Source organism: Ambystoma mexicanum, chromosome 3q, assembly GCF_040938575.1.
Source record: "Ambystoma mexicanum isolate Mex_15411 chromosome 3q, UKY_AmexF1_1, whole genome shotgun sequence".
NCBI lineage: Eukaryota > Metazoa > Chordata > Amphibia > Caudata > Ambystomatidae > Ambystoma > Ambystoma mexicanum.
The window spans coordinates 125,587,950-125,604,575 of record NC_090926.1 but is presented as its reverse complement, the minus strand read 5'-3'; the positions used below and the strand labels follow the sequence as shown (position 1 = coordinate 125,604,575).

Below are 16,626 nucleotides of genomic sequence, written 5' to 3'. Positions count from 1 at the left end.
AACCTTTGGAGGCGCCCTTGCCTCCGCTGCTCCGAAAGGGCGTCCGTCGTTGCTGCAGAACTCCCAGGGCCCGGGCCGTCTCAGTGTCCGCTTTAATGGCCTGAAGGGAATCGTCCACTGTTTTGCCAAACAGGTTGTTCCCATCGAAGGGCATGTCCAGGACTCTGGTCTGAACGTCTTGACGGAAGTCCGTAGCCTTGAGCCATCCACGCCGCCTAAGGCAAACGCCGTTGCCCAACTGGCGGAACCTAGTGTCGGCGATGTCCGTCGCAACGGTAATGGCGTGGTCCGAAGCCACCTCACCTTCCTGCAGGATCTCCAGGGCCTCTGTCCTCTTGTCGTCTGGCAGGAAGTCCAGCAGGGGAGCCAGTTTGTACCAGAGCTCCCTGTCGTAGCGGGCCACGATAGCCAGGGCGTTGGCCGCTTTAATCGTCGTCGCTGCCGACGAGATGACTCTGCGTCCCATAGCGTCCAATTTCTTTCCCTCACCGTCTGGTGGGGAAGTCGATGTGGAGGCCGCACCCCCCCCCCGCTTTCTTCCTGGCCGCCGCAGAGACGACGGAGTCCGGGGTAGGCTGCGCCCGGAGGCACAGGGGGGCCGTGTCCGGGACCCGGTACTTCTTCTCGTACCGGTCTCTTCTAGCTGGTGTCGTGGAAGGGTTCTTGAGGAGGGTGAGGCCCTCATCCCAAATAGAGGCACTGAGAGGACCGTCTTCCTCTTGGCCTCGCGCCGCTGATAAAGGAAACCTTCCTTCTTCTTCTCCTCAGGGCAGAGTTGAAAAAGCTCGGATGCCCTGGAGATCATGGAGTGGAACGATCCAATCTCGTCGGGCGGAGAAGCCCTGGTGGGAGGCGACGACGGTACATCCTCGTCGTATACCTCGTCGTCGGTACCCGTCGCTGCCGTGTCAGTCCCCGCATCATCCCCTCGGGTGGACGGGGAGGAGGGCTGGAAGGGGCGCGACGGCTGAAAAGGAGGCGGAGGGTGGATCCTTCTTTTCTTGGTAGGGGGAACACCAGAAGGTCCCGGTTCTGGGTCCCCCGACGGGAGAGGTTCCGTCGGCAACGGTAGTCTCGTCCTTATCTCTGAGGATAAGGACTGTATAGCCAACAAAATGGCCGCCGAGTTGTCTCGCGGCGCTGGCAGAGGGGAATCCGACGGGCGATCAGGGACCCCGTCGGTACCCTCGACGATGTCGTCGTCACCTGCGTCGGGATCCATCCCGACGGGTCGGTCTTCTTCCACGCCGAGGCCGTGGCTTAAGACTTCGACCAGCTCCTCCTCCGAGGTTGAGGCCGAATCTACGACGACGCCCTGCCCCCCCTTTTTCTTCTCCACTGGGGATTTCACGGGGGTCCTATCGATGGGCACAAAAGATGACTCCCTCCGAGGTGGCAGGGAGACTCTGAGCCCCGAGGTCGCCACCACTGGTGTAGCCTGCACAGGCTGAGCCAGGGCCGCCGCGACAGTTTCGATAGAGGGCTTGGCCGGATGGATTAAGGCCTTCACCACCTTAGGTGCGCTCACCGCCTTATCCTTGAGGGGGGGACACCGCCTCGCTCCCCCTCCGATGGGGCCTTCGAGCTCGACCGGGGCCTCTCCAGGAGCTTCGCCGGGTGCTCGGCCTTCCTCTTACCCGACCCAGAGCGTTGGCTCGTGGTTGATGGTGCCGGGGAGGGTGCGCCCTGCCTGGCGACCGTAGAGCCCGACCGTTCGGCGCTCCCGGTGCCAGCGGACTCGCGGTGCTTGGCCTTATGTTGGACCCCCGTCGCCGGGGCGTCCTCAAAGGACTTAGAAGACCGCTCAGATTTCTTCTTCTTCTTCTTCTTCTTCTCGCCGGACGGGCTCTTCCCTTCTAGCCAGTTGGCGAGACGTTGATGGCGGTCCTTCATGGTCCGCTCCGACATGTTGCCGCAAAACGCACAGTCCTTCTCCACGTGCGTCTTGTCCTCATGTAGGCAGTAGAGACAAAAGGAGTGTTCGTCCTCCTTGAAGACGTTCTGCAGCTGGCATCCAGGGCAGACCCTGAACAGCTTTCCGGGCGTCGAGCTTCCCTTCTCCTGGGCCATGACCGGGCCTGAGAAACTTCTGGAGTCCTCCAAAAGCGTAGCTCGACGAATCTTCACCCTTGAGGGGCGCAGACGAATCCGACACGGGTCCCCGTTGATCGGATAGTGAGTCGGTGGAGCTTGAGGCTCTTTTGACCGAAAAAACGAAGTTTTTGAGAAAAAAACGTGAAAAAATAGCACTAACGCTCGAGAGCAATAGCACGAGGATCCCAACACATGAACGTGCGGTAAAAATCTGAAGATGGCTGCCAGAGGCGGTGCTTAGGTAGAGGGCAGTCATTGGCTGTGGTCAGTATGACGCAGAGACCAGTGATTGGTTGTTACTACGAAAGACAGATCAGAAACGAAACTGATACTGGTTTTTTCTTTACCGAGGATTCCCAGCCTGACGACGGGGAATATTCATGAGCATGTGAATCCATGCCAGACGCCATGCTGGAGAAAGAAATCTACCACACAGTGGTGAAACATTAAAGCGGGTGACCCACCCACATGACTTGAGAAAATGTTGCATCCAGGGACCCGTCAATGACAAGGAAAAAAAGGAACTTAACTGTTTAATGAGTTTGTGACATTTGCAGACTTTGGTTTTATGGCAACTGACACCAAAACACCTGTAAAATGTTTTCAGAGATCCCGGATCCCATTACCGATTGAACAGCATATACCATGCTTCCGGTCTTAGTGCTGTCATACTGCAGTCTGCATCATGTTTAAGGAAAACATAAGTTACTCACCGCAGTGACTAACGCATTCTTAGTCCATAGTCCACTTTCCTCCATACTGTATGAGCGTCCCTTCCAAGGGACGGGAGACGGAACCTTTTTCACCAGAAAAAACCTTCTTCCCCCTTTAAATTTAGATGTGCGCGGGGGCGCGGCCCAGGGAGCATGCGCTGCCCCGACTCCGCCCCCCGGTGCCACACCTCAGTCCCCATTGACGCGTCAACAATAGATATAACATTGCCTAATGATACCAGTACTATTAAGGGGGAGGTTGGTGGGACGTATGGAGCAAAGGTGACTATGGACTAAAAGTAGTTAGTCACTGCAGTGAGTAACTTATAATTATTCTTACGTCCCGTCTCCTTTCCTCCATACTGTATGAGCGATTACAACTGATTGTAGCGCTAGGGTGGAGAGGAGACCCTCCTTAAGCAAATAGGTTCCTGAGAACCGCCTGTCCGAAAGCTGCATCCAATCTGGAGCCGGCATCCAAACAGTAATGCTTGCAGAAAGCCGAGGGAAAGGCCCAAGGGGCCGCCCTGCTTATGACTTGCCAAGGAACATGGCGCTGAAATGCGATGGCAGTTGCCTTGGCCCAGACTGCATGGGCATGCATATTGGCCGGGAGCGGCTTGTGCTGGCCCTCGTACACTTCCTTGATGGCAGAAACTATCCAGCGGGATATGGAGGCCTTAGAGGCCTGATCTCGAGCCTCCGAAAGTGACAAACAGAGCGTCCGACTTGCGGAAGCCCTTGGTCCTGTCCAAGTAGAATTTTAGGGCACGCCTGACATCCAGGCAGTGCAGCACTCTGTGCTTTATCCTTGGGATCGGGAAAGAACGTAGGAAGGACTATTTCTTCGTTCAAGTGAAATGCAGATGGAACCTTGGGCAGAAATGCTGGGTGCGTCCGCATGACTACCTTGTCCTTGTGAAAGGTGGTATATGGTTCAGAGGTGACCAGCGCCTGGATCTCGCCGACTCTGCGAGCCAAGGTAAGACCAACTAGTAAGGCCGTCTTGATGGTGATCAGCCTAATGTCCACGGACGCCATTGGCACAAATGGTTTGTGCGCCAGGGCGCCCAAGTCTATGTTAAGGTCCCACACAGGATGCTGTCTCCTGACGGGCGGGTAGAGCCTAGCGAGACCAGTCCGATGTTTCTTGACTATAGGGTTGGAGGAGGAAAAGATGCCTTCCTCCTAGTTCCTGTATGCCCCGATGGCTGCAAGGTATGTGCGGCAGGTGTCTATCTGTACGCCTGAATGAGCAAAGTGCGCCAAAAAGGAGAGCACGTCGTCCAAACTGCAGGCCAAGGGGTCGATTCCCTTGGAGTCTGCCCAGTAGCAGAATCTGGTCCATTTGCGTTTGTACTGGGCTCTGGTGGTCTTGCTCCTGGCGCCCTGTATGATCTCCAGATTGGCCTGTGATAGGCTAAGGTGCGGAAGCGTCACCTTCTCAGGGACCACGCTGTGAGGGCTAGTTCCCCTGGAGCAGGGTGGAGGATTCTGCCCCCTTGCTGTGCCAGAAGATGTGCTGGGCCCATTGGAAGGTGTATGGAGGGCACCTTCGAGATGCTGAGTAGTAGGTGAGACTCCTTGATCTTGCAAATTACCCTGTGAATCACAGGGGTAGACGGAAAAGCGTATGCTTTCATGCCGGTGCACTGGAGGTGAAATGCATCGCCCAGAGAGCCGGGATCCTGACCCTGTCAGGATGCGAACTGGGGACACTTCTTGTTGTGCCAGGTGGCAAAGAGATCCACTTGGGGGTGACCCCATTTGAAGATCTCCTGAATAACGAGGTTGTTTAGCTGCCACTCGTAATTGTCCGCTCATAGCTTGCTGAGCCTGTCCGCCTCCAGGTTGGCTTCCCCACGGAGGTGGACTGCCAAGAGGAAAATTTCATTTTACATGATTGTCAAGTTGTCTGTCAGGATGAGGACAACCTTGCCCTTGATAAGTGGTAGGAATGCGTTGAGCGCTAGCCAGATGGCGTTCAGCTCCAACCAATTGATGTGGTATTCCTGCTCCTGTCCAGTCCAGGTGTCGTGGACCGCAAGATCGTCCAGGGTGGCTCCTCAGCCCTCAAGCAAGTAGCCCGTAGGTTGCAGTCCATGGACCACCAAGTTAGGTCCGGGTGGAGAGATAGAGGAACGTTGACCGTCTCAGATTGCGAGCCCTGCTCCTGATTCCATGAGGCTGCTACCGAATCCTTCTCATCCTTAGTCTTGTATGCGGCACGGCTAACAGAACCGCCGCTAGTAGACCCAGGAGATGTTGGTACCACCATGCCGAGGTCACCTCTCTGCTGAGGAAGTGGGCGGTGGCCCTCTTGATGGCCAAGATCTTGTCTTCTGACGGGAAGACCCTCTCGGAGCACACGTGCCAAATGAGTCTCAGGAACGTCAGAGTCTGCGTAGGGAGCAGCTGTGACTTCTTGAGGTTGAGTGAGAAGCCCAGGTTGTGCAGTGTGTTCCTAAGTGTTGAACCGCTTCCGGAGATGTAGCCCTGACGAGCCAGTCGTCGAGGTATGGGTAGATGTGGAGGCCATGCTCTCTGAGGAGGGCCTGTACAGAGTTCATGAGTCTGGTAAAGACCCTGGCGGCCGAGCTGAGGCCAAATGGAACGACTTTGTATTGGAAATCGTAGCCCATGATCCTGAACCATAGGAAAGAACGATTGGGCTGCCAAATCGGGACGTGTAGGTACGCGTCCCTCAGGTCCAGGGAACACATCCAGTCTCCCTTGTCCAATGTCTCCGCTATAAAAGATGGCATAACCATCTTGAATTTTTGCAGGGATAAGGCGAGGTTTAGGGTGGAAAGGTCCAGCACAACTCTCAGGCCCGCCTGGTTCTTCTTCTGAATGGCAAAAATCCTGGAGTACAAGCCAAAGCCTCGCTTGGAGGCTGGAACTTCCTCCACTGCCTGGCTCTCTACGAGCGACCGGATCTCCGCCAAAAGAGTTGCTGTCCCAACTTGTGGAAGTGGAAGGGAGGAGAGGATGGGATAGGAAGGCGGTACCCCGTGGATACTACGGAGAGGATCCAGAGGTCCCCGAAATTCTGGCGCCAGACTTGTGCATGGAGAGCAAGCCTGCCCCCCACCGGAGACACGTGGACCCGAAGGGGCATGTCATGCCTTCTTTCCCTCGGAGGCAGAGGAGGGGGACTGGAAAAAGCCCTTACCACCCCTTTTGTTGTTTGCGCCACTTCTGAGACGGCGAGCGGTCCGGCTGCCTGGATCTGCATTCCTGGAAGCCGCGGAACCCTCCATAGTTACGACCCTTCTCCCGAGCCAGATTGGGTGTACGATTTGGGCGTGGTCTTAGTAAGAATGGATAAAGACTTTGCCATTTGTGAGCTGCTGTTCTTTTTATCCAGCTCTTCGTCCGTAGAGGAGTGGAAGAGGTCCCCCATCTTCGAACGGAAGATCTAGAATGTGCTCCTGGACATCCGGGCTGAACTTTGTTCCCCGGAGCCAGGCTGTTCTCCTCATGTCCGTGGCAATGCAGATGGCACGGCCTGAGGTATCGATATAAGCTACTGTGGATTCCATGAGGTCATGCGCCACAAGCTTGGCTTCTGCTAGCCCCGCCTTAAAGCGTGATTGGCATTGGGTGGGGAGTTCCGGGATTTCCCGCCATAAGCGTTGGTTGGCGGAAGCCAGCATGGCATCTGCGTTGGCCTGACGCAGGTGCAAGGAGGCGTTGGAGTAGATCTTCTTGCTGTACACCGCCAAGATCTTCTCCTCCTTGCCTAGCAGCGCCGCAGAGGAGGAGGAGGCTGAGGACGACTGAGGCTTGGAGTATAGTGATGCCGCAGCGATCACCGAGGAGTGTAGCTGAGAGCAAGAGCGTATCCCCCTCCATCTGCCTGTACTTGGCGTCTAGTCATCGATTGACCGGCTGGACCGAGTGGGGCTTGAGCCCACCCTTCTTGGCCAGGGAGACTACATCGGTTTGCAGTGGAATCCCTGTGTTGGCAGAGGGGCTTCTAGTGAGGACTTCAGCCAGAACCCCCTCTGCCGGCTGTTCGACCTCGGGTTTGGGGGGCCCAGGTACTCCGCCAGGCCAGCAAGAGGTTTGTGGAAGGCCCTGGCTGAGGATGGCTTGCCCGGATCCTCCTCCTCGTCCGTATCCTGCAGATCTGGAGGATCTTGTGGAGGAGGAATAGATGGCGCCGGAGGCTGTGGTACAGAGGCCGCAGCCGGAGGCTGAGGAGGCGGTGGAGGTTGCGGAGTTGGCTGTGGAGTCGAAGGAGGCAGCGCTCGGGGTCTGGGGCCCCGATGGAGGCGTCTGTGGTGCCGCTAGCATGGCGGGTAGGACTTCCCTGACTGCGTCTTTGATGATAACCCCCATCTGAGGAGACCTCATGAGGCCAAGAAACTTTTCGAAGAGCACCAACTCACTGGCCAAAGAGGTGGCAGGGGGTACCAATAGGGTAGCGGGGGGCTGCTGGAGCCGCTGCGTACCCTGTCCATATGGACGCAAAGGAGAGCTGCCCTGTGCAAATGAAGGGTATACTGTAGGCCACGTACCTGGTTGAGGCCAGTCCCACATTGACACTCTTTCTTCGCCGAATTCGTGGAATGGCGTCGGACGGGTGCCTTTCTGGCGAGGCGGCCATCTTCTCGAGCTGCCTGCCACGTGTTGCTCGGCCCGCTGGGCCTGGCCCAAGACTCTTGCATGTGGATCACGAGGCCTACCCTGCTCCTCGGGCCTCGGCCCGGTAGGTGCGACACCCTCAACCCGGGGGTCGGTAGAGCTGCATTTAGGTGCCCCCTCGGACTTACTGCCATAACAGGGCGTGGCCCCTCGGACGTGTTGCCAGTAATAGGGCGTAGCCCCTTGGCCATTGTGCTGGTAACAGGGCGTAGCCCCTCGGGCGTAGACCCGGTACAAGAACCCTCCGGTCCCTCGACACTGCGCCCGGGAGGATCCGAAGACCCCTCAACCCGAAGGCCAGTAGCTGTAGCAGCCTTGGGGCACGTGCCGTTAGAAGGACATGGCCAGTCCCTCCCGCGTGGAAGAGTCCCTGGAAAGAAGACTCACTTGCGGGGTGCGCTAGAAAATAATGGCCCTACCTTGGGCCTGGTTCCATGCTTCACGAAGTTCCTAAGATCCTCTGGAGGCGACTTCTGGAAGAGCTCCCTCCACCTGGCTAGTCTGTTCTTCAGTGCCTTAGAGAACAACGAGTCACACGCCAAACATGATTGCCAACCGTGGTCTGAGCCAAGGCAACGTAGGCAGAGGGCATGGGGGTCTGAAGTTGGGAAGAGCCTGTTGCAGGATGGACACCTGCTGAACCCTGTGGAAGTCGACATTCGCCGGAGAGGAGCGTGACGCCTGAGGACTGAGTACCTGAATGATAGGTAAGACAAAAAAAAGACAAAGAAGTATCCGCGCGTGGAATTACATGGCTGAAGCCAAACCCAGGAGCGCTGGTGAATTTGGCCCGTTCCCATCGATGCGGACAAAAAGGGGGCTGAGGTGTGGGGTCGGAAGGAAGAGTCAGGGCAGCGCATGCTCCCTGGGCCCTGCCCCGCACGCACCTCTACATTTGGGGAAGAAGGTTTTTTTCTGGTGAAAAAGGTTCTGTCTCCCGTCCCTTGAAAGGGACGCCCATACGGTATGGAGGAAAGGGGACAGGACGTAAGAGTAAGGAGTATAGTCAGAAAACAAAAGGCTGGATTGGTAGGATAATGGCATGGTACACGTTTTGGTGTTTAAGTACAAGATTCCCAACCCAAAGCTTGAGGAAGAAAACTATTATATTTCAATCACCCCTATATCGTAACAATTAACAACATAAGGCAAACAGGGACAAAAAGGAAAACACAGACAAGACATTAATTCAATTCTCTTTATTCTTCCTAGTCCTGTGATGAATGGCAGAAGCGTGAATTTACAGATATAGTTCTAGGTGTTTTTTTAATATAATTGAGGTCACATTAGTCTCTTACCGATATCACTGAATGCATCTGTATGTGAGGGCTGGACAGGAAGGGCGTCGTCTGACCATTAGCAAGGTGCATGACCAGCGGCATGGAGTTGCCTGGGGAACTGAAATAAAGAAACATTTTTATTTATCGAAAGAAGTAAAAAAAAAAAAAAAGAAAAAGTATCAAACTGCTAATTCTCAGCCTACCACAACCAATAAATTATCCAGCAAAGACATGCACCTTATAGCAGTAGATCATAGAGCGCGGAGAACCACATTTTAGAAGAAAAAACACAATCAAGTACACATTAAAAGATATCAAGTACAGTTGAGCGGGAATACCATACCACCACCAACGGACTTATAATGTATTGTCAACATGCTTCCTGCAAAGTAAAATTTGTTATTGAGAGAACACTTTAATTTGAACACTAAAGGAAGCATTGTTACCTGTATGACATACAATGGCCTGCTATCTACTACTAATTTATAGCTCTCCTTCTTTCTTCCTTAAATGTGGGAAATCTGTTCTTGAAGCGGCAGGACCAGACACTTTTGAGGAGTAAAATAAACTTAAGTGTACAAGTATGGCAGCCTCGCTCATGCTCAATCATGCAACCCTGGCATAATCAGTCAGTTCATCATTCTAGCAAGGACCTGACAGACCGCTAGTCGGATTGGAAATTTATAGGGGGTCATATGGAGGACAGGGGACTATGAATTTAAAATATAAGTGTTATTACGGTTACTCAATAATTACGGCAGATCAAAAATGTCTAGTGGCAGAATGTGGCCTTAGTGTATCCTAATCTAATTAAACATGTTTTCCAAGCAAGTTTGCCTAAATTGGGCATCCACTCTGGAACAGATACCAGTGAGGTAAACCTTGCAGATGGTAGGCATGACTTAACTGTGCGACGAATAAAACAGAAGGGAGCAGGTCTCCTACAGCAGAAGGTGTGGCTTTAGTCTGCATGCATGTAAATCCTCTGAGGGGGCAGAGGGAAATGACTGGAGTGACATTTGAGAGTGCACAAGATAAATCAGATGGCTTGTTCCCGGTGCATCTTGTGCACTATTCTGCTGAGGAGTGGTGTCGGGGGCAGAAGGAGCGTAAGCACATTTCTCTGACCAACTCATCCACAGGGCATTCCTCTTGGACTCTGGTTGGGGAAACCTGGATGCAAAGTCTGGGCATCATTTGTTTTGGTGTGTGGCGAACAAGTCTAAATGGGGATAACCCCACAGGGAAAATACTTTGTCTAGAATAGCTTTGCTGAGCTGCCACCCGTGTTTTTCTGGAAGGGGATTTATGCTCAGAGAATCTGCTGGAGCAAGGAGTTCCCCTGGAACGTGATGAGAGACTAGGAACATTTTCTGCATGAGTGCCCATTTCCCGAATATTGGGACAGTCTTTGAGAGTGTGTGCCTCCCTGTTTGTTTATCTAGAACATGGCAGTGGTGCTGTCTGTGAGAATTTGTACTGTCTGACCTAGTAGATGCTGCTGAAAGGATTGCAGAGCCTTGAGAACTGCTAAAAGTTCTAGGAAGTTGATGTGGTTTTGGGCTGTGGTGCGTGTCCTCTGCCCATGAGCTGTGTAGTGAAGGAAATGGGCTCCCTATCCGGAGAGTGAGGCGTCCGTCGTTAATATCGCTTGAACTGGTGGATGGCCAAAAGGGTTTTCCTTTCAATACATTTTCTTTGGACCACCAGCAAAAAGCCTGTACCAGGGTTAGCGAAACAATCATTAGATTGTCCCATTGTCCACTTGCCTGAGACCATTGTTTTGCTAACCACTCTTGCATTGAGAGCGTGTGGAACTAGGTAGATGCATGAGGCCATCATCCCAAACGGTACATTGTTTTGCGTACGGTTACCTGGCGACCGGCTAGATAGTGAGGTATTTGTAGCAGCATGTTCTGAACTCTTTCGTTTGAGGGGAAGACCAGCCCTTCCTTTGTCTTTACAATGGCACCCAGGAATTGTTTTGTTTAACTGGGTATGAGATTTGATTTTTTCTCGTTGATGGCAAAACCTAACTGGAACAGAAGGTTGATGATTCTCCGGGTGTTGAATTTGCTAATTTGAGTGGTCTCCCCTGTTATCAGCCAGTCGTCTAGATAAGGGTACACTGGGATGGACTCTCTGCGTAGGTGCGCCGCCACTACTGCTAGCACTTTTGTGAACACCAGAGGCTATGCCGAAGGAGAGCACCTTGAATTGGTAGTGCTCTCCCGCCATCTGGAAGCGCAGATATTTTCTGTGCGCTGTGAATATAGAAATATGAAATTATGTACCTTTTATATCCAATTTTGCCATGTAGTACCCCTGCTTTAGAAGGGGAATCACTTCCTGAAGGGTTGTCATGGGAAGTTTTAGGGGTTTGATATATGTGTTTGCTGGGCGCAGGTCTAGTACTGGGTGCATTCTTAGGTCTTTCTTTGGCACAACGAAGTAAGTTGAATAAATACCCTTGTTCACCTAGTTTGCTGGGACGATTTCTATTGCGTCCTTTTCCAGGAGTGATTTCACCTACTCCAGTAGTATGCGTTTTTCCTCTTGTGTTGATTTTGCTTGTTTCAGAGGGTGGTGGGATGGTTTTTGTAGAAGTTCTACACAGTATGCGCCCGCCACAGTGGATAACACCCACTTGTCTGAGGTTATCACCTTCCATGCGTGGGTGAAGTGTGAGATGCAACCTCCTACTGGAGTGGTATGGGAGTGGACCTGGAGCAGATTGTCATTGTTTGGGTGGCGTGGAGCCGCTTGCAGAGGAGGCTCTACCTCTGCTCCTTGATCTTTTGTAGCCTCTTGCGCCCTGCCCACAAAACCTTCTGTTGAAAATCCCTGTTTGCACAAACAGCTTATTGGATAGCTGCCCAAGAGATTTTAGGGTGCCAGTCTTCTTTGGCGCTTTTAAGGGCATCCTCAACCGCTTTACCGAACAGTGCATTTGGTTCAAAAGGCATGTTGAGTAACGTGGCCTGTGTTTCAAGTTTTAAACCCGACTGCCTAAACCAGGTATGACGCTTAATACGTCTGCCTTTAGCTACGATACGGCCTGCACTGTCCGCGGCATCCAGGTTGTTTTTTAGGATGCAGTTGGTCACCTGCTTGCCTTCGGTTACAGTCTTTAAGAGCTGAGATTTTAGGGGCTCTGGAACTGTCTCAATTTGTAGTTGCAGCTCGTCCCACTTATGGCAACTGTAGCTAGCCAAAAGGGTAGTATTGTTGGCTATTCTAGTTCTGCCAAAAGTGCAAATTGTTTTACTTTCTTTATCTGGTGGAGTCCATGCAGAGGCTAGAGGTGTGCCTGCCCTTTTCCTAGTTGTGGTAACCACCAGGGAGACCGGTTTCAGCTGACCCCTGATGTATAGAGGGTCATTGGGGGCTGGTCTAAACACCTTCTCGATGCAGGGATTGACTGCTTGAATAATGTTTGGTGTTAGGAGAGAGGTCTAAATGTATCCCTGAATAGATTGCAGGAGGGGAAGGAGTTGGGATGCGGACTACTTGGCTCCAAGAATGTCCTCCACAAAGTCTTTATCAACTTGGGACTCCTGGGTGTCTATAATGAAATGTTCACCAGCCTTGGGGACCAGCTCATTGCATTGGAGCTGGTTGTCAACTGGGGAGTCGGCCACTGGTTGGTCTTGATGGTCTGGTGACTGGTTGGCGTTGTCGTAATATTTGTCTTGGTCACCCTGGTCCAGGTCTCCTTGAGAGCCAGGATCAAGTGAACCTGAGGTGACTACAAAATATAAGTCCTGAGAGAGGGAGGGTGAGCCGAGGGGTAACCTGGCTCTGGGTGGAGGTGCTGGGCTGAAAAGTGTCAATGCGTGCCTTCTTGGCTGCTGGTTCATCCATAGCTACTACTGTGTGTGATGGGCCCTGAAATTTAAACAGTTCTGCAGGGTGCCGGTCCATGAAGTCTACAAGAGATAACATCTTCCTCATGACCCAATCAAAGCTCTCTGAGGTCCACTCAGATGACTTTGGAAGTACTGAAGTAGGGGTGTCCTGTAAGGGTGTAGGATCCTTGTGGTGCATGGTCCCTGAAAGAGTGTCGAAGGGTGCAGGGGTGTCCTTATTTTTCAAAAGGGCCACTATCTTAGGAAGTGGAGGGCTTAGATGGTGGAGGAGTCTTATTTTTAGTGGGTTTCCTTAGTCTTAGATTTTGAAAGAGGGCCCGGGACGTTTTTTTTTTTAATGAGTTCTCTCATTTTTGAGGTGTGAACGGGGCTGTTGAAACGACTTTCGACGCATGCCTTTCGGCGCGCGACAGGTCATCTGTTTTATGCACGGTGTCAGAAACAGAATTGGGTGTCTGTTTCAGAAGCCTGTCATGCAGCGAGCACGATGGCCCAGAGGACAGCAATGTTTAAGAGGACCTTTCCTTTGACACCACGTGGCTTTCAGCGGTCGATGGTCGTCCGTGGGATGTGTGCTTGTGGTGGCATGGATAGCGCGTGCTTGAGTCGCAGGGTGTACTCTCCGTAACAGGACCGCCAGCCTGCTTAATGAGTTGGGGACTCGTACGTGGGAGTCTGTCGAATCCTGTTCTCCCTCGGCGTCACTTAGGACACTGACGCTGCCATCACTGGAAGCGCCCTCCACGTCAATGGAGGCCTCGGCCTGCATGGCGTGGGCGGCCGGGTGTTTTGTTCTACGGTTCTTCAATGACTTTGGTCGAAAGAGCTTGCAGGATTTGCAATTCTTTTCAGGGTGATCCCGTGGGAGACATTGGTTACACATCCTGTGTGCGTCTACCCAGGGGTACTCCCTATTGCAGGACGGGTAAAACTTAAAAGGGTGAATTTTCCATGATAAGTGGAAAAGGAAATGCGGCGATGAGAAGAAAATGAGGGGTAGAGATTAGGCATTCTCTAAAAGGAAAAGAAAGTATGCCCCCCACCCACTCTCCCTACTGTGATGGGCCGAGGCACGGTGAGGCCTGTGAAGCTGCGGTCAGTGTTCGTTGAGACGATTGTTCGGTCGTCGACAATGGCTCAGTCCGTCGAAATCTACTGCAGATGATCTTGAGGCGGACGGTTAGCAGAAGAATAGTAAGAAAGTCTATGATAAACTTTTTCTAATCAAAGACATCAGCCTGTAAACTTGCGTCTGACTACAACGGCATAAAAAACTATCTGAGGGACCTCGACGCGTGAAGGACCACGAGTACAATTCATGTCACACTAGGGGTAGTATTACTGACATGCCAAGTGGACATCACCTTTTCGAGTTTCGAAAAAAAAATTATGTAATTCTCTGTGACTACCACTAGATATCGGCCTATGCATAGCATGTGACCTAAGCAGATCCACAATCTCAGAAATGTAAATATAAAAAAATAACCGCCATGAAGAGGAAGGATCGCACTAGGAGGATGGAATTGCTGAAGAAAATACACAAATGTCAAATTAGTTTAACTACGATATTTATTTCAGAGGACATCATGAAAAAAAGGGACAGCAGATAGTGCAGGTTCACACAAACTGATTGCTGGCAGACGACGGTCTAAATAAGCAGAAGTCGTTCCTCTATTTTCATCACAGTCACAACCCACTGATGGTATACATGCTATACAGGCAGACATCTTTGAATGTTTCACCTAGAAATGGTGAGTGAGCAGAGAACATTGTAAAAAAAGACAGTTTTGACAAATGATAACCACGGTACGTCAACATGTAATGACAAAAAAGTCCTAAGGACAATAACAATTTGCACCTAATAATTAACTTCAATGATCTACAAGAGAACGTGATGATGGCTATGGAGAAAGGCACATGCCATATCTCTATAATACTGAATAGTATACTAATGCCAACAACTTGTTCAAAATTGAGAGAGTTGACCAATGGATAATAATGTCATTACAATGTTACTGTAATACCTCTGCATATCGTTCATCACAAAATATACTCATGTCGGGTCCCGTATGGCTCAGTGCCACAGTCAATACCAACACAGGGTTGCGATCACAAATGTGAGAATAGACACAAAAATAAAATACACCAAAACAAGTAAGCACAATGTCCGACTTGATCACACCCACACTACTTAGCATAAAGTGCAAATGCATGTAGCAGCAATGCAAGTCAGAAAAATCGACTTGATGGTACCAGAGACCAATAAATGGAAAGACAAAGTGCACATTTATTATAACAGGACCCCCCCTCGAGTGGTCACCAATCGCTGGCGATCACTAAAGAACCCAAGCTAATCAGCAATATATATAATATGCAACCAGAGACATACATTGCAATTTGAGTAGCATTTTCTTCTCTTGACAACATTTACAGGCATGCTGACTCACACCTGAACACTGAATATTGTGCTACCGACTGAAGGTGGTTCCCCATACACCTAAATTGGTAAGTTCGATCTCGTAATTATAATGCTTTACAGATCAACAGCATTGTACATCGCAGGACCACTCAGATTACCAAGTTATTTTGAATGGGGGGAATATAAATCCAATCAATGAAAATGCTTGTAAATCAACAGTTATCAAGCGCATCATGACGAATATTTGAATAATAGGTATTTCATACTAAGTGGCAAAGAAAGAACGTTATATTGTAACATTAAATGATACTTAGATGTGATTAACAAAAAGGGACAAGCAAGTTTTCTACGTATTATCGACATCTCACATATTCTGAAAGCATGTTCTTATATATGATCCTATGTTCTTAATACCATTTTCTCATTTTGTCATATTTATTTCTTTGTATGTGTGTTTTACTTGTTACCCAACATAGCCTACCCTAGTCCAAACCCTTCAATCTCTGTCTCTATCCTACAATTATATAATGCATATCCAATGGACTATTTTTATTTGACGATCTATGTGATGTGCTTATTGTTACTGAACCTATGGTTGACATTGTTTGAATTGCATGTGACCACACAGTCTGATATGAATGCTGTGATTGGGTGCTTATGCACAGTACTACGATCCATTTTGGAAACAATAGTCCAGTTCTGAAGAAGGCCACCGGCCAAAACACGTGTCAAAAGTGTACTGGACACATGTTACATCAAACATTAAACTACGCATGTAAACTGGCACAGACAGCGTGGTGGCATCTATTTATACTAATCAATAATATATCTCATTGCAAATGCATATAGCAGCAATACAAGTCTGAAAATGTGACTTGGTAGCACCAGAGCCCAATAAATACAAAGGCGTAAAGGACACATGCATTATAACAGGAACCCCCTACATTGCCTGCCTATCACTGGTAAACGCTGAAATGGGTGCCTATGTGTAAAATGCAATAAGGATAAACAATTAAAAACCTAGCTAACCTACTGTGCAAAGTTTGAATAGTGGAAATATGCCAACATATGTTCTAAAACAGTGCAATTAATCTATAAAGTCAAAACCCATTGCTACTCACACAATAAAAACCTTAGCTTATCTCAACAATAAACCATCAAAACAAAATCAACAAAACAATATCAAAAGTTAAAAACATGTCTTTTGAGCAGACAAAAACAGAAAATCCAGAATTCTGACAACATAATTTTATCATCACACACCAATAAAAGTGTAAAGTTCCTCATCTATATTGTGACCAGCAGGATCTTTGGTGTTAAGATGCAGAATCAATTGTGTCTCCAATTGCCAGAGTTTCGAAGTTCTATTGCCTCCACGAGGATGTGGGGGCACATGATCAACTCAAAAGAAAGTTAAAAACTTTACATTACTGGCCTGTTCTTGAAAATGCTTGGCCATCGGAGAGAAAGGATCAACCGTTTTAATAGCTCTGAGATGTGGTAAAATCATAATTCCGAGCTTACAGGTGATGCTTCCAACATACCATTTGTTACTTGGACAGTTCAATACATAGACAACAAACAAGGTGTTGCATGTA

General features: G+C 50.1%; 1 protein-coding gene across 2 annotated transcripts in view; it reads right to left on the bottom strand.

Moving 5' to 3' along the window:
* LOC138582204 (cyclic AMP-dependent transcription factor ATF-7-like) overlaps positions 1 to 16,626 on the bottom strand; it is a 1,375,782-nt gene that overhangs the window by 312,798 nt on the left and 1,046,358 nt on the right. For both annotated transcript variants that reach the window (XM_069653279.1, XM_069653280.1), the window contains exon 7: positions 8,759 to 8,858. In XM_069653279.1, coding sequence (XP_069509380.1) covers positions 8,759 to 8,858 — 100 coding nt within the window. The remainder of the gene's footprint in view (positions 1 to 8,758; positions 8,859 to 16,626) is intronic.